Source organism: Schistocerca piceifrons, chromosome 5 (assembly GCF_021461385.2).
Source record: "Schistocerca piceifrons isolate TAMUIC-IGC-003096 chromosome 5, iqSchPice1.1, whole genome shotgun sequence".
Lineage (NCBI taxonomy): Eukaryota > Metazoa > Arthropoda > Insecta > Orthoptera > Acrididae > Schistocerca > Schistocerca piceifrons.
The window spans coordinates 24,640,239-24,668,033 of NC_060142.1; the positions used below are offsets into that span (position 1 = coordinate 24,640,239).

Below are 27,795 nucleotides of genomic sequence, written 5' to 3' on the forward strand. Positions count from 1 at the left end.
CTACTGGGTCTAGGATCTTCCTGAGGATTCTCCTCCCTCTGACTTCCAATTTCTCCATCAGATCTCTTTGGTTCGTGGAAAGACTTTCCATGGCATACAGGGCTTCTGGTCGTATGACTGATGTGTAGTGCTTAAGTTTCACATTGTGACAGGCATTTTTTGTTGTAGGTGTTCATAGTCAGTTGATAGGCTAGTTCCAAATTGTTGACTCTCATGGAAAATGATGTTTTTCTGATAAGTTGTGTTCAATCCATTTGTCGAGATACTTATACTTCTCAGTACTTTTTATGTTTCCCTGGTCTAGTAACATCTCTCTGTTAGCTTCTTTGATGTTGGTGAAGAACTCTGCTTTCTCCAGCCGCAGTTGAAGACCAACTTTCGTTGTTTTCTGTGGCAGTTTACCCACATTGTTGCCATTTCAAGAGAGTCAGCAATCAGTGCCATGTCATCTGCAAAAGCCAGGCAATCTACAAACAGTCCTTCATTCTCACAGTCCAGGTAGACACCACTCTAAACACCCACATTGGTCAGTTCCTTGAGCCATTCTCTCACAACCTTTTCAAGGACATGTTGAAGAGAAGTGGGAGGGTCCATCCCCTTGTCTCACTCCAGTTTTTATCTAGAAGCTTTTTGAGATCTCATCTCTAAATTTGTCCTTGGAATGGGTGTTGGTCAATGTTTCTAGAATGAGTCTCCAGGATCTCCTAGTTACTGCAATATTTTGTTAAGCATTTCTCTATCAACAGACTCATAGGCCTTCCGGAAATTAACAAAGGTGATGACCACCTTATGGTTTCTCATCTTGGAGTATGCCTGTACAGTTTTAAGGTTGAGGATCTGTTCAGCACAGGATCAGGTCTTCCTGAAGCCTCCCTGATATTCTCCCAGTTGACTATCCAGTTGATCTTCTGCTCATCTCAGTAACGCCTTGGAGAGAATTTTGTATGTCACCGGGACAAGAGAAATTCCATGTGAGTTGCTCAGATCAGTAAAATCTCCCTTTTTGTGAAGCAGATGGATCAGATCCATGTTCCAATCAGGTGGTAATTTCTCTGTTTTCCATATATCCTGGATGATCTTGGTGAGCTTGTCCACAGCATTGCTTCCAGCACATTCATCAACAGATGCAGAAGTGACTTTGGGTGTGCCCCAGGGAATTGTGTTGGGACACTTGTTGTTCATCTTCTATGTTAATGATTGTATATTAATGACCTCGTGGACAGTATTAATAGCAGTGGCATAGCGTGGTTGTAAAGGTTGGGGAGACTCTGCAGTTATTATCAGGAGACAAAATAATACAATAAACAATAATTTAAACAAATGAAACAAAATGCATCAAACAACAACAACTACTACTACTACTGCTACCACCACTGCCACTACCACTACCACCACCACTAATAATAATAATAATAATAATAATAATAACAACTAACTTGTTCGAGAAATGATGGCAAATTTGGAGAACTCCAGCAGCAAGAGAAGAAGCACATATTTTCTTGTACACAAGTGCAATGCACCTGTCTTTTCTTTCCACGAATAAGTCTATAACTCGATCTACAAAGATCTGATCACTGGATAGCTCTCCAAGTAGTGTCTTTTCTATTGCTAATGAGCTCAAACATGACAGCCGGGTGTTGGACATTGAATTGCTTAAGTAATTTTTCACTCGTTTAAGAGTACTCATGCTTCACTCACTGCTTGCTGTAGTTGCAGGTAGTGTCAAAACCAAACACAGGAATTTCATTGTTTCTCCATAAACAGAGTCTAAATCATTGTTGACAATGTACTTTCAGAAGATCCTTGGAGATAATCATTTTTTTCTCATCAGCCTATATGTTACACAGTTCATTTTCAAGTTGTTCTTGTTTGAAAAAAGGGCACTGTTCTAATAACTGAAGCAGTTTCAACTTTGGGAATTCTTTTTGATAGTTCAGGAAACACTTTTCATTCAAAAGTTCGACAAACTGAATTTGGGGTCAGTTTTGAAATCTTCTTTCCATATGAACAATTTGCAAATCCAGTATCTTGTAAGTTCGTGCCCTCAGAGATGTCTCCATTCAAACACAAGCTGCATTTAATGCATTCATCAATGAATGTTTCCCTTCTTAATTGTCATAAGTTTCTCAAAACAGTTCTTATTTCATCACAGCACACAGTTATACTGACAGTTTTTGGCTGAAGAACATTAAAGAGATGATCAACATAAACAAAGCATGCTCGGCAGAAGCAAAGCAAGTAGACAAATGTAGGATCGCCCATCCATTGTTTCATTCCCACAGCACAGCTCAAGGATTCTGGGTCCCACTGAGAGTCTGTATCATCAATTATATAATTAAAAACACAAAAAGGCTCTGTGAAATGACTAGTTATTGTTGAAACTGCCCTGGAATGAAAGTTTCAGCGAGTATTGCTTGCATGTGGCAGTTTAAATCCTTTCCCAGTTAGAAATACAGTTTGTTTTGATGATTTACTGAAAAACGAATGGAATGCAGTAAGATCACTTACAAACATGCGTACTTGTCGTATGATTTTGGAGGCATGTAACAATACCAAAATCAGTTGATGTGCATAACAATGAATAAACAGCGCATAGGGACAGAACTGCTTCACCAATTGTTGTAGTCCTCTTTCTCTGCCAACCATTACTGAAGTGCCATCATATGTTTGACTAACCATTTTTCCTTCCACATTGCATTCCTTCAATACTGCATGAATAATGTTTGACAAACCTTCAGCAGTTTATCTCCAGAAACATTGTAAAATTCAATGAATCTTTCCTCAATTTTGTCTGCAATACAGTATCTGAATATTATACCCACCTGACTCTTGCATGGCATGTCTAATGTTTCATCAGCTTGAATCAAAATGAAATTGCAGTTCTGAATTTCAGCTTTTATTTTCTCATTAACTGCCAGAGGTATCATTTCTATTAGATCATTCTACCTATCTGGAGAAGTTCCTTTTAAGGTGACAGATGGTCTCAGATTAACTGCTCTCCTTAAGCTAGTAAATCCAACAATTCCAGATAGTTACCTTTATTGATGCAGGATTCGTCTTCTCGATGGCCACAAAAGGCTACTTCTTGTTTACAAAGAAATACAACTGCATGAATAAGAAGAGCCAATACTCTCGTGCTGGATGCAGCTTGTTCATTGTATTTTATTGCTATCAGATGAGCGGCTTCAGAAAGGGCATGCTCAGTTCTACTTCTGCCCAATAATTGAAATAATTCTTTGTTCTGTAGGTGGGGTTTTGATATCTGAGGCTTTTGTGCTTTCCTTTCAAAGTAAGTGTGTTTTTGTTTGGCATCATCATCATCATCATCATCATTTAAGACTGATTATGCCTTTCAGCGTTCAGTCTGGAGCATTGCCCCCCTTATAAAATTCCTCCATGATCCCCTATTCAGTGCTAACATTGGTGCCTCTTCTGATGTTAAACCTATTACTTCAAAATCATTCTTAACCGAATCCAGGTACCTTCTCCTTGGTCTGCCCCGACTCCTCCTACCCTCTACTGCTGAACCCATGAGTCTCTTGGGTAACCTTGCTTCTCCCATGCGTATAACATGACCCCACCATCTAAGCCTGTTCGCCCTGACTGCTACATCTATAGAGTTCATTCCCAGTTTTTCTTTGATTTCCTCATTGTGGACACCCTCCTGCCACTGTTCCCATCTACTAGTACCTGCAATCATCCTAGCTACTTTCATATCCGTAACCTCAACCTTATTGATAAGGTAATCTGAATCCACCCAGCTTTCGCTCCCATACAACAAAGTTGGTCGAAAGATTGAACGGTGCACAGATAACTTAGTCTTGGTACTGACTTCCTTCTTGCAGAAGAGAGTAGATCGTAGCTGAGCGCTCACTGCATTAGCCTTGCTACACCTCGCTTCCAGTTCTTTCACTATGTTGCCATCCTGTGAGAATATGCATCCTAAGTACTTGAAACCGTCCACCTGTTATAACTTTGTTCCTCCTATTTGGCACTCAGTCCGTTTATATTTCTTTCCCACTGACATTACTTTCGTTTTGGAGATGCCAATCTTCATACCATAGTCCTTACATTTCTGATTTAGCTCTGAAATATTACTCTGCAAACTTTCAATCGAATCTGCCATCACAACTAAGTCATCCACATATGCAAGACTGCTTATTTTGTGTTCACATATCTTAATCTCACCCAGCCAGTCTATTGTTTTCAACATATGATCCATAAATAATATGAACAACAGTGGAGACAGGTTGCAGCCTTGTCTTACCCCTGAAACTACTCTGAACCATGAACTCAGTTTACCGTCAACTCTAACTGCTGCCTGACTATCCATGTAAAGACCTTTAATTGCTTGCAAAAGTTTGCCTCCTATTCCATAATCTCGTAGAACAGACAATAACTTCCTCCTAGGAACCCGGTCATATGCCTTTTCTAGATCTATAAAGCATAGATACAATTCCCTGTTCCACTCACAACACTTCTCCATTATTTGTCGTAAGCTAAAGATCTGGTCCTGACAACCTCTAAGAGTCCTAAACCCACACTGATTTTCATCCAATTGCTCCTCAACTAATACTCGCACTTTCCTTTCAACAATACCTGAGAAGATTTTACCCACAACGCTGATTAAAGAGATACCTCTGTAGTTGTTACAATCTTTTCTGTTTCCATGTTTAAAGATTGGTGTGATTACTGCTTTTGTCCAGTCTGATGGAACCTGTCCCGACTCCCAGGCCATTTCAGTTATCCTGTGTAGCCATTTAAGACCTGACATTCCACTGTACTTGATGAGTTCCGACTTAATTTCATCCACCCCAGCTGCTTTATTGCACTGCAATCTATTGACCATTTTCTCCACTTCCTCAAACGTGATCCTATTTCCATCATCATTCCTATCCCAGTCTACCTCGAAATCTGAAACATTACTGATCGTATTTTCACCTACATTGAGCAACTCTTCAAAATATTCCCTCCATCTGCCCAAGGCATCCACAGGATTCACCAGCAGTTTTCCTGACCTGTCCAAAATACTTGTCATTTCCTTCTTACCTCCCTTTCGAAGACTGCTAATTACACTCCAGAATGGTTTTCCAGCAGCTTGACCCAATGTCTCCAACCTGTTTCCAAAGTCTTCCCAAGATTTCTTCTTGGATGCTGCAATTATCTGTTTGGCTTTGTTTCTTTCTTCAACATAACTTTCTCTGTCTACCTGAGTTCTAGTATGTAGCCATTTTTTATACGCCTTCTTTTTCCTTTTACAGGCTGCCTTGACTGTGTCATTCCACCAAGCTGTTTGCTTCCTCCTACTTTTACATACTACTGTTCCAAGACATTCTTTAGCCACTTCTAGTACTGTGTCCCTGTACCTTGTCCATTCCTTTTTCAATGACTGTAATTGACTACATTCAACTAACTGGTACCTTTCTGAGATCGCTGTTACGTACTTGTGCCTGATTTCCTTATCCTGAAGTTTCTCCACTCTTATCCTCCTACATATGGACCTGACCTCCTGCACTTTCGGCCTCGCAATCCCAATTTCACTGCAGATTAAATAATGATTAGTGTCATCAAAGAATCCCCTGAATACACGTGTGTCCCTCACAGCCTTCCTGAATTCCTGATCTGTTATTATATAGTCAATGACAGATCTGGTTCCCCTGCTTTCCCAAGTATACCGGTGAATGTTCTTATGTTTAAAAAAGGAGTTTGTGATTACTAAGCCCATACTGGCACAGAAATCCAAGAGTTGCTGCCCGTTCCTGTTGGCCTCCATATCCTCTCCAAATTTACCCATAACCTTTTCATACCCTTCTGTTCGATTTCCAATCCTGGCGTTAAAATCACCCATGAGCAGAACACTGTCCTTGTCCTTTACTCTAACAACTACATCACTGAGTGCCTCATAAAAACTATCCATCTTATCTTGATCAGTCCCTTCACAATGCGAATATACTGACACAATCCTAATTTTCTTGCTAGACACTGTCAAATCTATCCACATCAGTCGTTCGTTTACATACCTTATTGCAACTACGCTGGGTTCCATTTCTTTCCTGATGTAAAGCCCTACACCCCATTGTGCTATTCCTACTTTGACTCCTGACAAGTAGACCTTGTATTCTCCCACTTCTTCTTCTTTCTCACCCCTTACCCGAATGTCACTAACAGCTAAAACGTCCAGCCCCATCTTACTTGCAGCCTCTGCCAGCTCTACCTTCTTCCAAGAGTAGCCCCCATTGATATTAATAGCTCCCCATCTCATTACCATTTGTTTGCCAAGTCGTATCTTAGGAGTCCCTGGTTTGTCAGTTAGAGGTGGGACTCCATCACCTCCAAAGGTCCGAGGCATTTTGCTCTGATTGTTGCCAGCATCATATTTAAAGTACCAGGGAAGCAGGTTGCTAGCCTTACTTGCCCCGAGTCCCATTGGGTTTTACCCCTAACGGCTGAGGGACTAACCGGTGGATTTGGTAGTCTTTGCTGTATGAGTACAAAGGTGACCACGACTCAGAATATGTCCGAGATGCCCAGCCTTATTCCAAAGTAACTGGTATCCCGACTGTCGGGACCACTTACTTGGCCACTCATACGTTGCCCGTGGTTCATGAACTAGGACATGACTACAGGAACCCACACCATGTTTGGCTTCACTTAAAATTACACTGAGTATAGGAGTAGGTCATTTGTCCTTCAATTTACATTTTTTCGTACGTTAATGTAGAAAAAGGCATTTTTAATAAAAATTATATAAGGTGTTCAGTTACTGGCTCACTTATGTTGGTGACACAACGAAAATATGCACCAAAAACACCCAAAGAATGACTACGAACACAAACCACACATCTCTTCGCTTCTGTGTTAAAAGCCAGCATCGAAGCAGCAGAGACTAGTCTCGATACCTGCTAGCAAATGCAGCATACCAGCCTTCATAGAAGAGGGGAAGAGGAGGGGAGCCAAGAATGCCACTAAAGTGCAGGCGCACAACCCAGCTAAGGGAAGGGAGGCAGAGACTGAGAGCAGTTGAGTCTCAAGCAGGCAAATACACCAATACTCAGGGTGCAGCGCAGGCTACAAAACTGATGTCTTCGCACATTTAGAGCTCTTATTAGAAAGTTGTTTATATTTTTGTTATGAATTAATATTGCATCTTTTTTAAGCATGAATACAGGGAAGACTAAGTCTCAAAGCCTCCTCTCACACTACGCCAATGATTGATAATAATCTCTGACTTCTTGCAGATGATGCAGTTATCCATAATGAAGTACTGTCTGAAAGGAGCTACTCATATATTCAATTGGATCTTGATAAGGTTTCGAAGTAGTGCAAATACTGTCAATTGGCTTTAAATAACTGTGCGCTTCACAAAATGAAAATACATAGTATCCTATGACACTAATATCAGTGAGTCAAAGCTGGAATCTATCAACACTCAGTAATAGGTTTATACACTCAGAAATAGGTTTATTGGTAGAATATTAAGTGTCATCAGCCCACAAAGAAGACTGGTTCCAAATCACTTGTGTGACCCATCCTAGAATATTGCTCAAGTGTGTAGAACCCGTACCAAATGGGACTGACAGGGGATATTGAACATATACAGAGAAGTGCAGCATGAATGGTTAGAGGTTTATCGAACCCATGGGAGATTGTAATAGAGATGATGATGAAACTGAATTGGTAGGCACATGAAGATAGGTGCAAACTGCCCTGAAAACCCTACTTACCAAGTTCCAAGAACGAGCTTTAATTAATCGCTCTGGTAACATACAACAACCCCCCCCCCCCCTCTCCCCTCCCTATGTATCGCTCTCATAGGGATCACGAGGACAAGATTAGATTACAGTGAACACCCTATTTTAGGTTTTCGTGTGGTCCACACCCAAAAAATGCAAAATTGAGGAAAATGCAGGATTGAGGAAAATGTTCAAGCTCCCAAAATACGAACAAAGACATTGGAATTTGCGTACATGATTCAAAATCGTAATCCTCTCCAATACATTATATTAAATCTGTATACATGAAGGAAATTAAATGTACAATACAATAATTTGTGGTAATGAGTGTCATCAGTTCTTAAAAATCACTAATGTGTACCAGTAAATAAAAACTAGTCAAAAACTTGAAATTGGTATCTGGGTAAACAGTAATAAAGCCATTTTTTGACATGGGATGACCATAAATTGTGTGTCAAAACACGTGTTTTTGGGCGATCTTTCCTTTGTGCTCACCCAGAAAAACGGAAAAATTGATGAAAATGGTGAATTGAAATGAAAGCTTTGAAGCACAGTGAAAGGCGTCAGAACCTAATATGTGAGGTGTGTGTTTGTCTTCCCTGTATGAGAGAGAGAGAGAGAGAGAGAGAGAGAGAGAGAGAGAGAGAGACATGAAAAAAAATGAGTTTGCTTCCCAAATGACATTACAAGCTTATTAGAAGTCAGCTAAGTGAATTTCTGTACACTGTGTAAAATTAAAATGAAAGCTCGGGCACCACAGCTTCGCTTCATGCCTCCGATCACTGCTGACAATCCTTATGAGCTACAGTGTGTGGTGAAAAGTAAATATGTGAGTAGTGTATGTAGTTGTTGCAACTGTATTGTATCAGATTAGCACAAAAGTCTTTAAAACATGCTATCACAAAACTCTTGTTCTATTTCCAGGTGACATCTCTTCCAAACCACATTACCTGCATGAAAAGTATATTTTCAGAACTTCACAAAATGCTTTCACCCTTACTTGCACTCCTGCCATTAAAGGGCCACACCCTCTCTCCACACATCCAGCAGGCAAGCTCATCTTGTGTGTGTTTGTGTGGTGCGGGGGCTGCACCAGCTGTTAGGTGACATAACTAGTCCCTTCGAATAAGATCTCACTTGCCATCAATGGCCAATGTTTCCTTGATTCTGACAGATCATTTTCTTTGAGATTTAGTGTTTGTATTTAAAAGGTTGATGATTGGTCTTGTTGCTGAATACAGTACATCAGAAATACATGCAAATGAGACTGAGTTATAAGTGGCACAAGGCAAGGCAGTGGCTGGGCCCCTTCATCACATATTGGCTCGGTCCAGTACACTTCACAGCAACTGTCCTGTTCTTCCATTGCAGCTGCAACCTAGCAGTAGTTGTATCATAATTGTGCTGTGAAGTTAAACGTTGCAACTTCTGTTGGCAATGCCAATCGTCGATTATGTCAGCAATTCCTCTCTCATGTTTCCCCTTTCTGCAATGGCCAAAAATATTCCCCTAACTCCGCCACAACCCGCGGTGCCAACCAGCGGTCTTTTGCGCCACCTCGTTCAGTCACATCAAATGTCAATAGGAAGAAAATGGGACAAAGTCAAGCGAGACACTGAGTAAAAACGAAGATTTGAGGAAAACCTTACTAGGAAGAACAGTAAGATTGGGGAATTTTTAGCAATGACTTTATGGGTTTTTCACAGGGGCTACAAATTTATGGCGAAGAATCATGAAAACTGTTATAGAGGAGAACATAAAATCAAAGTTCCACTGTAATTACAACACACACAGAGGCATTTAAACAGTTATTCTTCCTGCACTCCATGTGTGGCTGGAACAGGAATAAGCTCTACTAACTGGTATAGTAGAACGTACTCTCTCCCATGCACTTCACAGTGGTTTGCACAGCACATGTGTACATGATGATTTCCTACCACTGCACACAAAAATAAATATGCAGCACCTGTATTTAGAACAAGAAGCATGAAATGAGTTTGGAAAAAGAAACCACCACCGAATCTGATACACCCATCATCCAAAGTGGAAATTAAATGCAGTTTTTTGACAATAGCATAACCCCAAAGACAAGTGGTGACAAAGCTACTGTAAAAACTATTACATACTTCATGCATTCTAAGGGAAAAATACAGACCAATAATTCTTGAGTGGCATCACGCTTGCAAAAGGCATGTACATTTGTTCGTCTGAGGAGCAATGTCTTGGTAAGCAATTTTTCTGTCATGTAAAAAGAAAAAAGTATGAACTTACATAGCATCTTATTAGGGCTGCAGTATCACTATAACTCAAAGATATTTCAGTTTAAGGTCTTCTGTATTACTAGTTTTACACTGTGTATATCTTGCATAAATGTGCCACATTTCAGCCATTAGAATTTGCAGAAGATGCCAGGAAAACTACGTAACCAGATAATACGAATACAGGAACAGTTTGTTTTCCTTCTTCCTCCATTTCTTTTAGACACTTTTCTATCATTGCTGTTTTTATGTTTGCTTGTCTTATACCTTCACTTCACACTCTGTCTCTTAGCATTAGTCCAAGAAGTGATTCAGAAACCTCATCTCAGCTGTTTCATTCTTAATTCATCTCCTTTTCCTTACGATCCTGTTTTCATTATCGTAGAGAAGAGCAGGCTTAGCCATCACAATGTGTAGTCTTGGTGTTATCTCTTTCCTCATAGTTATACTAACATACAAAAGTATGCAGTCATTTACAGTATTATATTTCTGTATATTTTGAATATCATCTGAATTAGTTTTGTATATTGATATCTCTTCCCTATTATATTTAAATGAATTTATCTGTTCCATTATTTAATTGTTCATCATCACTGTTTTTTTTCTCCCCTCTACTTATGTTTTTCCCATCCACTGCTATTACTTTTCTTTTATTTACTGATACAGTATAACCATTCCATAAGTTTGTAAAATGTTACTCAATTTATACACATTTTCTTGTAAAGAACTTTCACTGTCTGCTAGGAAAACTTTGTCGTCTGCAAATAAAATACTGTTAGTAAATTTGTTCCTTCTGAGATCAATCTACTTGGGGATTTTAAAACTCTATTTTTTAGGACTTATTTGATGTATTTAACAGAAAGAATTGTTTGCATTAAGTTTTATCTTCACTTCTTCCTTTGCTTACTATCCAAACCAATCGTCTGTGGTACTTCTGTTTTAATCATCATCACCGCCACCACCACCACCACTGGTATCATTATCTTAGATGTCCATTCACCTAACCAAGGAGAGGTGAGAAAAGAGGCAGTTTATTCCTGCATATGAGCAGCAATGAAATTTATGATCTTGGTTGTCAAAAGTATTTTGGAGTTTCTTTTGATGTCCAAGGGTGTGGTTATGGTGGGACATGAAAATGCAGCTGTTTTTCCATTTACATAGTGAATTTTGCATCTGTACTGATGTGACAATATGACAATATTTTCCTTCAACTCTTGGTTTTAAACACATCATTGGCCCACTGCTCTCTCACTGGCAGCAGCTGAGACATACACTGTGGTTTCAGTTGCCTGAGACTGCGGTCATGTGTGTGTGTGTGTGTGTGTGTGTGTGTGTGTGTGGGTGCGCAAGTGAGTGTCTACATCTATCATTGACAAAGGCCTTAATGGCCAAAAGTCTTTATTTATTTGTGACAGTCTTTTTTTTTTTTGTGCCTATCTGTGACTCAGCATCTCCACTATATGGTGAGCAGCAACTTTCCTTTTCATAATATTGTTACATTCCATCCTGGATTTTCCACTGTTTAACAAGTACTGATACTTTTGTGACATCTTTCTCCAATCAAAACAGTTAACAATAATTAATTGTTAAAAAAGAACAGTATCTATGCAATGCAAGGAGGTTAGAGTAAGTTCTAAGCTCCTTGATCCTCAGTGACACCACAGACACAACAGCGGCCAGTATTAGCTCCATGTTATGTGGAAGACAGACAATAGTTCGCTGTGGCACATGCTTGTCTCACACGATTTGTGTGTGTGAGTGTGTGTGTTTCAAAAACCTGTGGAAGAAAGAATTAAATAATTTAATAATAATCCATTAAAATAAATCATAGTCAAATCAGACATTGCCTGTGACAGCACCAGTGGCAAAAGTACAAACGCCAGTGTCAGCAATTTTGTAATACTACACAACCTTTCCAAGTTCTTTAAAATAAAAATCTTCATGTGACCTTCAACTTTAAATGTAAGATGACCCTGATAATAATACCTATAATAATTTATTACACAATGTGAAGACACAGTTTAATTTGCAGGTGTAAGACCACCCTGTGTTTTTTGAATGATAAGTTTGTGAAAAAACCCCATTTACGATTGGGTAAACATGGTATTATTTCCACTTCCAGATTCATTGATTTGTGTTAGGGCTGTACGACTCTGGGCAGTCTTGTGCTCTCTTATTACAGCATACTATGTAATTTGCCAATTTGCTGTATCTGAACTACTGAAGCAAGCAGCTGTAAATTATTTTTCTAGCGCAATGCCTATTTTTGACAATTTAAGTTCATTTCTACTCATATCACACTTGTTGAACATCAGCTAAGTGTAACTCATGAATTTGCATTTAATCTGAAATATCAGAATGGTTTTGAAATATAGCTTACACTAATTCTGTCTACCTCTGAGAGTTTATACCTCGCTTTTATTTACATACATATATTTGCTCTGCAATTCAGCTTTCTTGAGAAGATCACCATATACTGAAATATAGCGAAACCCCTAGTTTATGTTTTCATGTGACCCAGACTTAAAAAACGCAAAACTGAGGAAAATGCAGAATTTAGGAAAATGTTAAAATCCTCCAAAATATGAGCAAAAACACTTGTAATTGGCATAGACAATTAAAAATTGCAGTCTTCTCCAATACGTTGTATAAAACGTGTCTGTGAATGAAATTAAATGTACAATACAATGTTTATACATTAATTTGCGGTAATGAGTTTCATCAGTTCTTAGAAAATCACAAATGCGAAATTGGTATCTGGGTACAAGGTAATGAAACTGTTTTCCTATGTGCTATGACCACAAATTATATGTTTTGACATATCATCCTTTGCGCTCACCCAGAAAAAAATGAAAAATTGATGAATATGTTGAATTAAACCAAAAACACCACAGCAGCTAAGTGGTTAAACCATAAGCATACATGCAGACATCTGCTTAACAAAAAACTTTATCACCATTACTGGTATTGTTTAATGCTTTTCTTACGAGCCGCACTTCATATGCTTAGCACAGTTAAAGTGTTATTTTAGGCTTGATGAGAGAAGCAGATATGAAAAAAAAGAGTTTACTACCCCACTTCACACTACAAGCTTCTTAGAAGTTGGCTCAGTGAATTTCTGTACACTGTATAAAATGTAAATTTGCCCTCTATCACTGGTGCCATTCTTTATGATCCACAGCATGTGGTGTGTGCAGTGCAAAGTACATACATGAGTAGTGTATGTAGTTGTTGCAACCGTATCATGTCAGATTTGAACAGGAAAGTCTTTAAAATGTGCTACTGCAAAACCCTTCTTCTATTTCCGTGTGACACCTCTTTCATAGCACGTCATCTGCACGAAAAGTATATTTTCAGCACTTCACAAAATGCTTTCACCCCTGCATGCACTCCTGTCACTGAGGGGATACTCCCCCTCTCCAAACATCCATTAGGCGAGCTCATTTTATGTGCGTCAGTGTGGCATGGTGGCTGGGCTGGCTATTGGGTTACCTAACAAGTCACCAGCCAATAAGAGTTCACTAGCCGGAAATGGGCAATGTTTCCTCAATTATGACTGAGCATATTCTTCAAGACTAAGTGTTTGAATGTAAAAGGTTGACCATTGATATTTTTGCTGAATACAGTACATCAGAAATACATGCAAAAAGACAAGACTAAGTTATAAGTGGCACAAGAAAAGGTGGTTGCTGGGCCCCTTTGTCACATATCGGCTTGGTCCCGAGCGCTTCATGTCAACTGTCTTGTTTTTCCACTACTGCTGCAACCTAGCTGTAGTTGTATCATAATTGTGAAGCTAAATATTGCACATTGTGTTGGCAACACCGCTCGTGGATTACGTCAGCATTTCCTCTCACACATCTCCCCTCTCCACAATGGCCTAAAATATTCCTATCATGCGTGGTGTGAACCATCTGTCTTTTGTGCCACTTGTAACTCACTCTGGAACACCAAATGTCAATAGGAAGGAAACGGGATGAAGTCAGGCGAGACATTCAGTAAGAACTTAGAGTTAAGGTAAACCTTACTAGGAAGAAATGTAAAATTGGGGAATTTTTAGCATTGATCATATGGGTTTTACACAAGGGCTATGAATTTATGGTTCAGAATCGTGAAAAATGTAAAATCGAAGCTCCACTGTATTTGTATACAAATGTTTAAGTAGTTGGAGTGCCATTATAAAATAATATAAATAATCTTAAAGACAAGAAATGAAAGGAAAGAAAAAGTGCAACCAAAGAAACAAGAAGAATGTTGCAGAAGGCATTTCAGAGATGTTCAATAGTTGGACAGTTAAAATTTTTAATTTTCATTTAAAAATAAATTAGCTTTGTAATATAACAGTCTTTGGGAATGTGTCACATATGTTTATCTACGTTGATATTACATTACAAAATGTTACATTAAATTTTATTGTTATTATTCAGTAACAAAATATACATAAAGTATGTTAATATATGCATATGTGTATATAAAAGCTTGTACAAATTATCACAGGATCAGAATGAAGCTTTTACAGCTGTGTCACAATTAAACACCTTCTGAAAGGCAATAATTATAAATACACCATACACTTGTGAACAACACACAAAACTGAGATATTCATTACAAAAAACTGGACTTCCCACAGTCTCTCTTAAGTTGGCAATTCTAACATAGTCAATAATTTCATTTGTAGTTCATATGGCTGCACCAACACACCAAGAGATGCCTCTACTCTAGAGATAAAAAAGTATTCTGAGAATAATTTCTATAAACATGTACGGAATTTATCTTTCTTATCTGTCAGTGCGCAGAATAAGATGCGGCCATCACTTTAACTACCAGTAACAGATAAAAAAGGTCTTGTTCATAATGCCTTGTGACAGTGAAGAAACATTTGAGTTTTCCCAACAGATTCAGGATGTCTGATGTGTAGTTACTTCACCTATGACCAAAATCCACACCTGGAAACAAGTAACAGCCTACTTATCTGTCGAGTTCTGGGAACTCTTAGTGATCTTTAGTGCTGGAATGTTTTCCACACAGTCTTTTCTTCTTGTCGGACATATATTTTCACACTCAGAATTTCTTAAGTTATCTAAATTGTTTGACTCTGAAGGAACAGAGTTTGTTTCTTCTGATGGATATATTATACACACATGTTTCTCCTCAGATGTGTTTCCAACAGTGTCAGCTCCACTTACAGAGACAGGAACTACAATAATTTCAATTGTGGACACACTATCTTTACACATATTATTGACGTTCCTTGAAATGGTATTACACTGATGATGAATGTTTGGGACTTCAAATGAAGCCCTCATTTTGGAATTTTTCCTTGCTCCTTTTGGTTTTGACACGGCCACTTTTTGTTTTTTAATTTCATCTTCATTATTTTGATTACTGTTATCAGTTGTATTAATTGCAGAACTTTTTGCTGAATCTTCAGGGTACGCACTGGTGGATGCTTGTGAAGGCTGCAGTATCTTGCTCCTGACAACCTGTAACAATATTAGTGGAAACTGAGTAATTTTAGTGCTGACTGCATAAAAAAGGAACATTTCATTCAGAAATTTGTTAGACTGAAAGAGAAAGAGGAACTGGGTATTGACGCACATCAATTCCACACCTGTGATCTGGGCATCCAGTTCTAAGGTGAGCCGCCAAAGTCAGCAGATGCTAGAACCATCAGAGGCCGCCACTTACGGATGCGTGCTCAGCCTCTCCTCCCTGCACTCTAACGGCCAGCCGATGGCTTACAGGGTCAGCCCCAGCCAGCTTTCCTCTCAGTTACGTGTTGACATTCTGAGTAGTGTTGTCACACTACTATTGTAGCCACTCTTTGGCAAGTGGCTTCTTGTAACAAGTTGTTTCTGAAAGTAACATAGTGTTGTTCCCTTCACTGTTTGTGTATTCTTTTGGTCAGAACACAAAGGTGATGAGTAGGGTCACATTTTCACTATTTTTTGTTGTGCGGTTGCTTTCCGCACGTTGTCGTGACATGGAGGCTCTCCTTCAAGCATTGGTGCAACAACAGATGGAACTTCTTACAGTCATGCAACAGTCTGTGCCGGCATCACTCTCTCAACATTTGTCTCCAGCTCACTTTCCCTTTCTGTTACTGCCATTTAATGAGGCAGCAGAAGACTGGGAAGCATATGAACACGGTCTACAGCAACATTTCCACATTTTCCCTTTTACGGATGTGGAGGTATCTCATGTATTGTTTTTGTCATGTGTTTCTTCCACCTTGTATCAGTTATTGCAGCTCTTGGCCCCATTGCAGGAACCTTCACTGTTGTCATTTGACAACTTATGTTTGTTGTTATCTTCCCACTATTGGCACTGCATGCACATCGTGGCTGCTACGATCGAATTCTACCAATGCAAGAAGCAGCCCCGTCAGTCTTATCGTGCCTGGACCGGTGTCCTCCACAGCCTTAGTCGCAAAACGTGTTTTGTCACAGCCAAGTCAAAAGAGTCACATGTGGATGTCATGGTTCACGATGTTAACATCCACTCTGACCCGGATGAGGAAGTCTGACAACAGATCCTCCAATTATAGAATCCCTCCCTCGAAAATGTTTTGTCGATGGCCCAGTTGTATGAGGCTCAAATGTCACTGGCCAGCAGCTGGAAGCCCAGTGCAATGTCGTGGTGGTACAGCAGGGTGGCCTGAACACATCTGGGGAGGGCGACATCAGAGTGATGCAAGCCAACTATTCTGGCGGCTTCCACACAGCATGTGAACAGTGTTCCAGCTGCTGCTCCCTGTTGCCCTTGTTGCATCTTGTTATGGACAATATGACAGATCGGTGTCACAAATATTAGTCTGTCTGTTGGAAGTGTGGAAAAAAAGGCCAAACTGCAGCAGCCTTCCACTCAACTTCACACAATGCAGTATCATGGGCCATGAATATGGATATCCAGGAAGTGTCTTCATCAGAGCCAGTTCCCCATGAGGATTCCAACAAATCTTTTATTGAGGTTTTGGTTTCCTCATTATAGCTATGCCTAGGGGTAGATACTGAGGCAACAGTTTCCCTGCTTAATACCGAAACACATTCACACCTTGGCTCACTGCCACTGTTGCCGGTAAACAGCTGTCTCCGGGGATATGGTAAACAGCAAAGCCCCTTGCTTGGTCAGTTCACAGCCAAAGTTACCTATGAATCAGTGACTTCAACTGTTAGCTTTATTGTCATCCATGATGTTAGCTCAACAAGTCTTTTCAGTTATAATTCTTCTCAGTCACAGATTCCATACAGTTGGTGCTGGCCAAAGTCCCCTGTCAATCATTGGAATCTCTGTGCTCAGAATTTCAGAGTATCTTTGTGGAAGGCCTAGGGTGTGCCACAGACTTTAGAGCCAATACAACCTTGAAGCAGTCAGCTTTCCTAGATTTTTTATGTTAGGCAGGTTTCTATAGCTTTACACCCCCCAACTCAATGTGGAGCTGGAGCAGCTCACCTCTCTTGGGGTTCTGCTTGCCATTTCCTCTAGTGGATGACCCACACTCCTTATCATCGTGAAGAGATCCTCTGGTAGCTCTGACTCTGCGGCAATTTTAAGGTTACCGCGAATTCACAGCCTGTCAATACATCCCCACTGCCACGTCTGGACGAACTGTTCACACACTTAGCAGGGGTCAGTTCTTCTCTAAATTTGATCTTTCCTAAGCATATCAGTTACTCATGGATGAGGAGTCGACAATTGATGTTTGGGCTGGCAAATCAACTGCAGTTTTTCAATACTACCACTATTCCACAATGTTTCAGCTACCTGGATGACACTGTCATTTCCAGATATACCTGCACAATCTCATGGTCCTTTTTCAAAAACTCTGGGCCTTGGGTCTGTATTTCAATCTGTAGAAGCCCAAATTTTTCCAACCATCTCGAGTATCTGGGACACATCATCTCGCAGCAGGATGCCCAACCCATGGAGTGTCTGGTCAGTGTGTGGTCATGCATTCGTATAATCATTCCCCTCCCTTTCACCCCCCCCCCCCCCCCCCCGCCACCCAATCTAATATGGAAGCTGAGCACTTTGTGTGTACCTTTAAGACTCAGCCGAGCAGGTGTTACAGTTTTTCTGGCTGCCTTCTGGATGACTCCAATTGGTTTCCTTAATCCTGCCAAGCTTCTCCACCAGTGTAAGCCGTAGACGCTGCACAACCTCCTCAGTCTGGGATCCACCCCACCATTATGTTCTGCCATATCGAGTTTTCTGCCAAGGAATGGCAATCTGGCTACGTCATTTGCTCGGTCCCCACCTGTTTGCCAATTGCCATTGTGAATCAGAATGGATGCTGCATCTACGTCTTCTGGACTGGAAAGTGGAAGGTCTGGTGTCATCAAAATCAGCTTTGAGTCTGGTTGGGTACCCACTCCCCTGTCCTGGCCACACCATTACGTTCATTGGTGCCTGATTGAAGGTGTGGCCTACCTGGCGATGTTTCTGCTTGTGTCAGTGCCTCTGCCTGCTGAGCCAATCTATGACTTTACATCCTCTGGCAGAAGTTCCAGTGGCCCTCCAGCTGGTGGACATTTCCCCTGCCAGTTGTAAGTCTCCAGTGGGGCCTCAACCTGTAACAGAGCCTACTCTACCTTCCACACTTCCGTCGGATCTCACCAGGGATCCTGGCTAAGATTGTACATTACTGGTAATATCATCTCATTGTTGGGGCACTCCTCTTGTTGGCCACTTCCGCCTATATTCTAAGACCTCCTGTAACTGAGAGTTGCTCTACACTCTCACTTCTGAGGCCTCTGTGGATGTGGACACCGTCTAGACATCCATGCTGTCTTCACATTGTGGCTGTCCACACCTTGCCTGGGGATCAGCAGTGCTTCGCCCCAAGGGGAGGGGGCGCAATGACCTGCATCAATTCCATACCCGTGATAGGGGTGCGCAGATGTAAGGCGCGCCACAGAAGTTGCCAGATGCTAGAACCACCAAGGGCTGCTGCACATGGATGTGTGTGCAGCCTCTCCTCCGTGCACTCTACTGGCTGGCCAAAAGCTTATTGAGTTGGGCCCAGCCAGCCTCACTCATTCACAGTTATATGTTGACCTTATGACCAGTGTTATCGAACCAGTATTGTAGCCACTTTGTGGCAACTGCCTTCATGTAACCAGTTGATTCCAGAAGTAATAAACTGTTGTGCCCATCACTGTGTGTTACTGTGGTCAGAACAGGTAGTACTTACTTTTATGATGCACATTTCCCAATAGAGGCAACAGAAAAACACAAACATACTTTTTTACTTTAACTATAGAGGTAAGTACCTTTCAATCCAAAAGATCGAAATTATTCATTGATGTAACTGCACTGAAGCTACCAAACGATACAATTTGACAAGAATTATTTCTCTGCTGTTGGCCTCCATTACCACCATGATTTTCAAACAACATGAAATAATATGTCGCAATCCAAAAACATTCTCTCTCAAAAATCTTAAAGGATAAATTATTCAAAAAATAGTACAGTGAGACATGTAAAAAAAGAGGAGGATTAAATACTTACAATTCCACAATCAACACACTTCCGTTTTCGGTCTTTATGACAATGTAGCTTTTCATGTTCTTTAAGCTGAGATGGTCTCAAGAAGGTTTTGCTACAATTTTTACAACGGATTGGTTTTGCAGCAGTGTGTGTCAATATATGCCGCTTCAATTTATCTGTAAATTGGAATAAAACTTTATAATTCATGATTCTGCATAACAGACAATAATATAAACAATAAATTTAAGGGTAACAGAATTCAAAGACATAGAACATTTCGCCCTCACATTTACAAGTGATGAAATGGGGAAAGACATGTAAAATTAATAATTGCTACTTAGCCTTTAAAACCTTTGTTCTTCTTCATAGGAGGAAATGTGAAAACACACATTTTGGCATTATAGAATGTGTGAATAACAATAAATGCGGATGTTTGCATCTTGAGAAGAACTGAAATTCAAAAACTGAAGCAGTCATTGCAATATAAATCACCACCTCTTTCTTAGAACTGTCTCTTCCACTGCATTTATTCACAAAGAAAACTTGGAAAGTGAACTGAAGTTCACAGAAAAGAAATAAAAATAGTGACATTTGCTGGTGATACTGTAATTCTGTCACAGTTGGTTAAGGACTTGGAAAATATGCCAAGAGGATGCTGGCAGAATTAGTGGTAAATGAGACACTGAAAGTAATTGACAAGTTTTGCCATATGGGTAGGAAATAACTGATGATGGCAGAAGTAAAGAGGATATAAAATGCAGACTGTAAATACCAAGAAAAAGAAAAGCCATCGCTGGTACAGAATGCAAACTGAAGAATTAGAAAGTCTTTCTGAAAGCACTTGTCTGGAGTACAGCAATGTATGGACAATAAACAGGGCAGGCAGTATGAGAAAAGAAGCTTTTGAAATTTGTTACTACAAATAATGCTGAAGAGTAGATGGTTAACTAATAATGCTGAAGATTAGATGGTCAGATAATTAATAAAGAGATAATGAATTGGATCAATGTGAAAAGAAATCTGTAGTACAACTTGATTAAAAGAAGAGATAGGTTGACAAGACACTTTCTGAGTCATCAAGGATTGGTTGATTCGATAATGGATGTATATGTGTAGGGCAAAAATTTTAAATGGGAGACTTGAGCACAATTACTGTAAGCAAGTTGAATTGGGTGTAGGTTTCATGGAGCAACGATGAGACTTGCACTGGACAGAAAAGTGTAGATCTCCTTAGTTTGTTAATTATTTGCACGCTCTGTGGATCATAATAGCAACTGCTCAGTACTATATGCAGTGTGTCAGTTTTACAACTTCACTACATCTTCTCAGCAGAATGTATGGCAATGTGCTAAGCATTTATATGATTTATCTCCTGGAGGAGATGAGTCCTGAGGGTTCTGTTACGTGCACCATCACTGGTAAATGCTACTATAGTCTTTTGCGCTCCAACATAATTCCTACCCTACAAGGGTGTGCCCTTCAAGAGTGTGGATAGGATCGTTTTTATGCAAAATGATGCTCCTCTGCACATTGCACAGGCAGTGAAGCAGATACTGCAGAGGCATTTCAGAAATGCTAGAATTATCAGCCCTCAGTTCACAACAGTCTGGGCATCCGGATCACCTGATCTTAATCCGTCTGACATCTGGCTGTGGGGTTATTAGAAATATGTTGTGTTCGCTGCTTCAGTTATGAAAGTAGCTGAACTGAAGGCAAGCACTGTGCAACACACTTCGAACATGACCCTGAGACATTCCAATCTGTTGTGGAACATGTTTTTTTCTCGATTTCATCTTGCGGGAGAAAACAGCACAGAGCATACTGAAAATTTCTTGCACCACTACCATGACAATGAGAAACCAATTTCATTTTACTTTTTATGAAGTTTTTGGCCTCAGAGAATTAAAAACCAATTTTTACCATCTGACGTGGTACATTTTTGCTGTGGTGGATGGGCTTACCTAACCAACAGTGCCACGACTGTTGACTGCCTAACTTGTGCAGTCATGCACACTGAACAGTATGGATGGTGCATTGTGCAACTCAAACCACTAATATGTCATTTGTAGCTGACGTCATTTATGTTAAGATACACCATCTATTAGTAACATTTTCATACCCCCTCCCCAAAAAATCAGTAATATGCTATTTAAATTTGACATCATTCTGAGCAGTGGTTCTCTTTCTACAGGTTTTTTTTTTTTTTTTTTAACTGAAACTTTAATTATGGGATCCCTGAATACTGCAGGGAGAGTTCCCATCTGTGCATTTCAGAAAAGCTGATATTGTCAGGAAGTATGTAAATGGTGGAGACTGTGAAACAGTCACTGCAGTGACTGTTGGGCAGTACGTTCCGCACCTGGTGTTCGTGCTGTTTCTTGGCCACAGTCTGTCAGTGGCCATTCATTCAGACTGACAGCTTGTTAACTATCATGCTCATGTAGAGAGTAGCACAGTTGTTACAGCTTAGTCAGTAGATCACATTGGGTGCTCTCATAGGTAGCCCTGTCTCTGGTGAGATATGAGATGCTTGTGACTGGACTGGAGTAGGTGATGATGGAAGTATGTGAAGGACAGGTGTATTGCAGGAATATGGGTCTTGAAGCAAGAGGTATGGAGCAAGGGTGGTGTAGTGATGGCAAGGATATTCCTCATTTCACCACACAGCAAGAGGTTCTTGAGGGCCTGGCAGAGAATGTGATTCAGTTATTCTAATCCTGGGTGGTACTGAGTCATGAGAGGAGAGCTCCTTCAAGCTGGATATGTGTGTGTGTGTGTGTGTGTGTGTGTGGGTGTGTGTGACAAAATGGCAGTATTTACAGTGGCTGGTACGTCTGATAAAGTTGCAGGTACTGATGTAGCCATCCTCGAGGTGGAGGCCAACATTGAGAAAGGTATCTTGCTGGGTTGGTGGAGACCAGGTGAAGTATATTGGGAGAAGGTGTTGAAGTTCTTGTGGGATGTACATACTGTGCCCACACAATCGGTCCAGATCAAGAAGATGTCATCAATGAATCTGAACCAGGTGACAGGTTCAAAATTCGGGTTCATTAGGAAGGATTCCTATAGATGGCCCATGATCAGGTTGGCATACGATGGTGCCATGCACATGCCCATTGACATAGCACCTAGACATAGCACCTATCTGTTTGTAGGTAATGCCTTCAGAGGAGAAGTAACTGTGGCTGAGGATAGTGTCCTGGTTACCAGAAAGGAGGTTGCAGGTTGGAAGTCAGTCAGACACTGGAAAAGAAAGTGTACAATAGTGGCAAGACCTTGAGCATTGGGGGGTGTCAGTGTAGAGGGTAGTGGCACCAACAGTGATGAGCAGCGCACTTTTTGCGTAATAGGATGAAGTGTTGCTCCATGAGAAAAGAGACTCACTCTGTGGGGACACAGTAAGCAGCCACAATGGGGCATCTCAGTTGGGTGGGAGCATGTAGAAGGTAGGACTGCTGTGAGGGGTGAGGGGGTGGGGGAGGGAAGGAGGGAGGGAGGGAGGAGAGCGAGGCGGGGGGGGGGGGCGGTTCTGGGATAGACCTAAGGATCTGAGGTGGGACTGGAGATCCTGCTGGATTTCTGAAATGAGGTCACTTGAGAGTGTTTGTAGGTAGATGTATCTGACAACTGCCAGAGTCCTACAGCAGGTAATGCCTGCAGTTCATAACCTCAGTTAGCCTTTTTCAGCACAGCAGGTAGAATCGCATGGTTGGGACCAGCTCTTAGGTGTTGGATTACAGTTCTTTCTGCAGATGTAAAGTTGGTGCCCATGTTGAGAAATTTAGCAACGCACAAGGTTAAGAAATTCTGGAATGTTAACAGGGGTGATCTGTGGGCAGTGGGGGTGAATCACAATTTGATAGACGAGTGAGATGAGACAAGCTCGGCACAGTATTGATTTTGGTAGGGTTGGTGTCAAAAATGTGTTTCCACTGTTGGGACAGGGAGGAGAAGAAGAGAGGGTTTTTAAGGAGCCCAGCAAGATTGAATCTGGGAGTGAGGCAAAAGGTAAGGCCTTTGGAAAGGACAGTTACTTCTGTGGGACTAAGACTTTTGGAGGAAAGTTTCATGACTGTGTTTCGGTCCTGTTTAGGTTCTGAATTCTGTACGCCAGTGGGAAGGAGTTTCTGACGGTGTGGTGAATGTAGTAAGTCTACGAGACAGGATTTATCAGCTGTGAGAGGATGTGGAGAGTTTTTGGAGGCTTTGCATTTGTATATTACGTTATTTGTTGGTCTACGTGTGTTAAAGTGCGTGACCTTGATTCGCACTTAGTCTCTGGCGCTGTACGCGTCTCACTGCGCGTGACCTTGATTCGGACTTAGAAATTTTCAGCGTGCCTTATATTTACTTGACCCGTGTTGCAGAAAAATTCACTTCCGGTCTGTGTTATTCTTATGGGATTTAGCGCTGTTATCATTTTTTTTAATCAAATGTCACTTCCGGCTTTTAATGAGCGCTGATAAGGACTTCCGTCGGCGCTGCTCGCTGCTTGGAGTCACTGTACGCTCAGCAGGCGGGACTGCAACACAACACAGCCGAAGGCCTTCCAAGGCAGGAGCAGATAAACAGAATCGAGGGTTTTTTTGAGGCAGCATTATGTATGCTGCTCTAGTTACTGGAGGACAAGAGTTTCACTGTGACAGATGGGATGAAGGAATTTGGGACTGATTGATTGAGGGGAGTTACAGCACTAAATGGCGAAGTCATCAGTCCCAAAATTCATAGTTACTTGTGTAAAGTAGAGGGTCCACTAAAAGTGGGTGGATCCAGTCAGAGAGGTCAAACTATAAAGCTAAGAAGTTAACACATCGAAGGCATAAAAGAGTAAGCCAAATCTAAAAACTGGAAAAACAGAGGGAGAAAAGTGTGGTCTATGTACACGGGAGTGGTCATGGGTCCCAGACTGAGAAGACATGAAGAGAGGCTCAACCACAACCACCCTGCCCCTGCTCCATGAGCAAAGAAAACTTTATAACTGAAAATGAAAACCCCTTTCAAGAAGGAAACTGAAGACCAGTTCAACCATCTGTGAATCACCTGCTAATATTAAAGACAAGGAATCTGGTAGGCTGTACTTAGTATGAAGAGCATATAGGATACTGTATGCCTGGCTCCACAACCACATTGTGAGGCTGGCTGGTCATGCAAGAGAAAACAATGGGTGAGCCTGGTATGACCGGTGTGTAGACGGCATAAGACAGTGGGGTCGTTCCATGTGGAGCGGAAGGAAGTACGCCAAACTGCAGTAGTCTTGATTGTGCGGAGTTTATACTGAGAGCAGTAGTGCACCAGATGTCATTCCACTCTTCAGCAAAGAGAGATTTGCTGTGTATCTGCATATCTATATGTCGGATCATGAAAGGGAATGGAGGTAAGTATCTACCTCTCTAGCCAAACGGTCAGCCAGTTCATTCCCTCAGATGCTCACGTGACTTGGACCCAGAGGAAGACAATGGAGCAGGTGGTATGGCCAAGAGAAGGTCATGGATAGCAGAGACCAAAGTGCGATGAGAGTAAAGTCGGTCTATAGCTTGCAAGTTGGTACATGTTAAAACACTGTGGAGGGAAGCCTGAGAACTAAAATGGAGGGCCTTGTTAACAGCTAGCAGCTCAGTTGCTAACACACTACATGATGTCAGCAGTAAATAGTGTTATATGCCAGTAGGAGATGAAAAAGCGTATCCTGCTTTATCTATTGTTTTAGAACCATTAGTGTAGAAGATGTAGCATCCTGGAACTCTTCAAGGATGGAACGCACAAGGTGCTGGGATATCATAGAGGTGACAGAGACCTTAGGACCCCGGAATAGGTCGGTCCTAATTCGTGGGCAACATACCATCCAAGAGGCGAGATGCAGATCCCGATGAAGGGAAGTGAGACGCATTCCAACCAGCAGAAGGGAAACATCCCTCAGTAGCAAGGAGGACGGGGTACATGGGATGGTCAAAGAATTGTCAAATGGTGATTGCATGAGAAACCAGGAACTGGCTCCATTGTATTTGTAGAGGGGGAATCCCCACTTCTGCGAGGAGACTGTCGACAGGACTAGTGCAAAAGGCACTGATAGCCAGATGCAATCATAATGATGAACAGGGTCAAGTACTTTCATAGTGGAATGAGCTGTTGAGCCACAAACCTGACAAGCATAATCTAGTCTGGACAAAAGCAGAGCACGATGATAGTGAAGAAGAGCAACACTGTCTGCACCCCAAGATGTGTGGACCAGGAGGCAGGGAGCATTATGCTTCGGCACGCAGGTAGTCTTCAAGTGGTGAATATGGGACAGCCACACCAGCTTTTTATCAAAAATAAGGCCCAAGAAACAGGACTGTGCTACAACATCTATGAGCTGGTTGCCTGAATAACTTTCTGGATTGTGATGTACTGTAGGTCAACAGCAAAAATGTATAACCCATGTTTTAGAGGGAGAAAACTGGAAGCATGGGGGAGGGCCCATGCAGAGGCCCATCACATGGTGTCTTGGAGTTGGCATTCAGCAGATGCTACCGAGTGGGAGCTGCACCAGATGCAAAAATTGTCGATATACAATGCCGGAGTAACCTATGCCCAACAGATGTCACAAGCCCATTGATGGTGATGAGGAAGAGCGTGACACTTAACACAGAACTGTGTGGAATACCATTCTCCTGCGCACGAGGGGTGCTCAGCAAAGTGCCAACGTGAACCCGCAAGGGGGTGGTGGGATAAAAACTCCTAGATAAAAATTGTAAGGGGGTTGCGAAAGCCCCAGGAATGGAGGGTAACTAAAATGTAATGGCACCAAGCCATGTCGTATGCCTTATATAGGTCAAAGACGACTGCAACAAGATGCCAGCAGTAGTAAAAACCTGTCAGATTGCTGTTTCCCATCTGAGTAAAAGGTCTGTTGAAGAGCATCTTCCCTGACAACACACTGATATGGGGACAAAAAGCCCCAAGATTCAAGCACCCAACATAAATGGAAGCTAACCATTCTCTCAAGCAGTTTACAAAGTATGTTTGTCAGGTTAATTGGATGGTAGCTGTTGAGAGACATTGGGTTCTGCCTTGGTTTAATGACAGGGTAACTTTGCTGCCTCACCACTGTGAGGGGAAGACACCTGTGATCCAAATGGATTTGAAGATCCTGATGACATGTTGCTTCTGGGTAATGTCCAAGTGTTGGATCATCTGATTGTGGGTGGAATTCGGGGGTGGGGCTGAGTAATATGAAGAGGAAAGAGCTTGCAAGAATTCCCATTCAGTGAAGGGTTCATTACAGGATTCGGTTGGGTGGAGGTTGGAACAGAGGGCTGTTTGTTCAAGTCTGCATTTCTGCCACAGAAAGGAATCAGCATAGGAAAAGGACACCAATGCTGTTACAAAGTGTGTTGTGAGGTGTTCTGCAAGTACAAATGCATTAGTAGTACACGGTAGGATCAGACCCTGGACATTTGACTGTCACTGGGGTCCCAGAAGGCTACGGAACTAGGCCCAAACTTGCAAGGAAGATACATGCATCACCTGAGAGGAAACATAGCACTCCCAGCATTCCTTTTTACTCTGCTTAATAAGGTAGTGAGACTTAGCGTGGAGACACTTAAAAGCGACAAGGTTGGCCTCTGGAGGGTGTCGTTCAAATTGTTGCAGCGTCTGTCAGTGGTTCTGAATAGCGACTGCTACACCCTTGGTCAATCACGGTACCGATCAATGACAAGGGGACCTGCAGATAGGGGGATAGCAGAACCAGTTGTGTGAAGAAGAGTGGCTGAGACATCTTAAATCTCTGCATCAGTGCAATTCGAGAGAGAGGTGTCAAAGTGCACAGCAGATGTATATAAAGGCCAACTGGCTCTGCGGAATGCCCAACGTGGGGACCTGTCGACAGAAAGTGGTTACACTTGCAAAGACCATCATAGGGTGACCAATGCAGGGAAGATATGAGAGCAGGGGAGGAGACTGTGGGATCGACAGCAGAAATGGTGCCATGAGAAGCATTGAAGTGACTAAGGGAACAGTCACTGAGGAGAACAAATCAAAGTCTGTAGAAAGTTGCTGAATTAGAAGACCCCTACCCGGCGAAGTGGCACTCCCCCACAGGGGGTGATGTGCAATGAAGTCCCCGAGTAGGAGGTACAGTGGTGGGAACTGCTGTATTATGGCAGGCAGGTCAACAAAAAGAAGTGGCCTACAAGGAGGGAGGTAGACACTGCAAAATGTGATTGCACTCATACTGCTATTGATTCCAGGTTGGTATGAAGGGGGATCCAATCACTAATGACATCAGTGCGAACCGAAGTGCACACCACTCCAGATGTTATCCTAGAGCTGGC

General features: G+C 41.6%; 1 protein-coding gene across 2 annotated transcripts in view; it reads right to left on the reverse strand.

Moving 5' to 3' along the window:
• Positions 1-14,378: 14,378 nt before the first annotated feature.
• Positions 14,379-27,795, reverse strand: part of LOC124797969 (zinc finger protein 184-like) — a 362,232-nt gene continuing 348,815 nt past the window's right edge. Inside the window, exons 14-15 of one of the 2 annotated variants that reach the window (XM_047261138.1) lie at positions 19,502-19,656; positions 14,379-15,474 (exon numbers count right to left, since the gene is read on the reverse strand). In XM_047261138.1, the coding sequence (XP_047117094.1) occupies positions 14,956-15,474; positions 19,502-19,656 (674 nt within the window). In that variant the 3' untranslated portion in view covers positions 14,379-14,955. The remainder of the gene's footprint in view (positions 15,475-19,501; positions 19,657-27,795) is intronic. The other variant, XM_047261137.1, reaches the window with a different exon arrangement.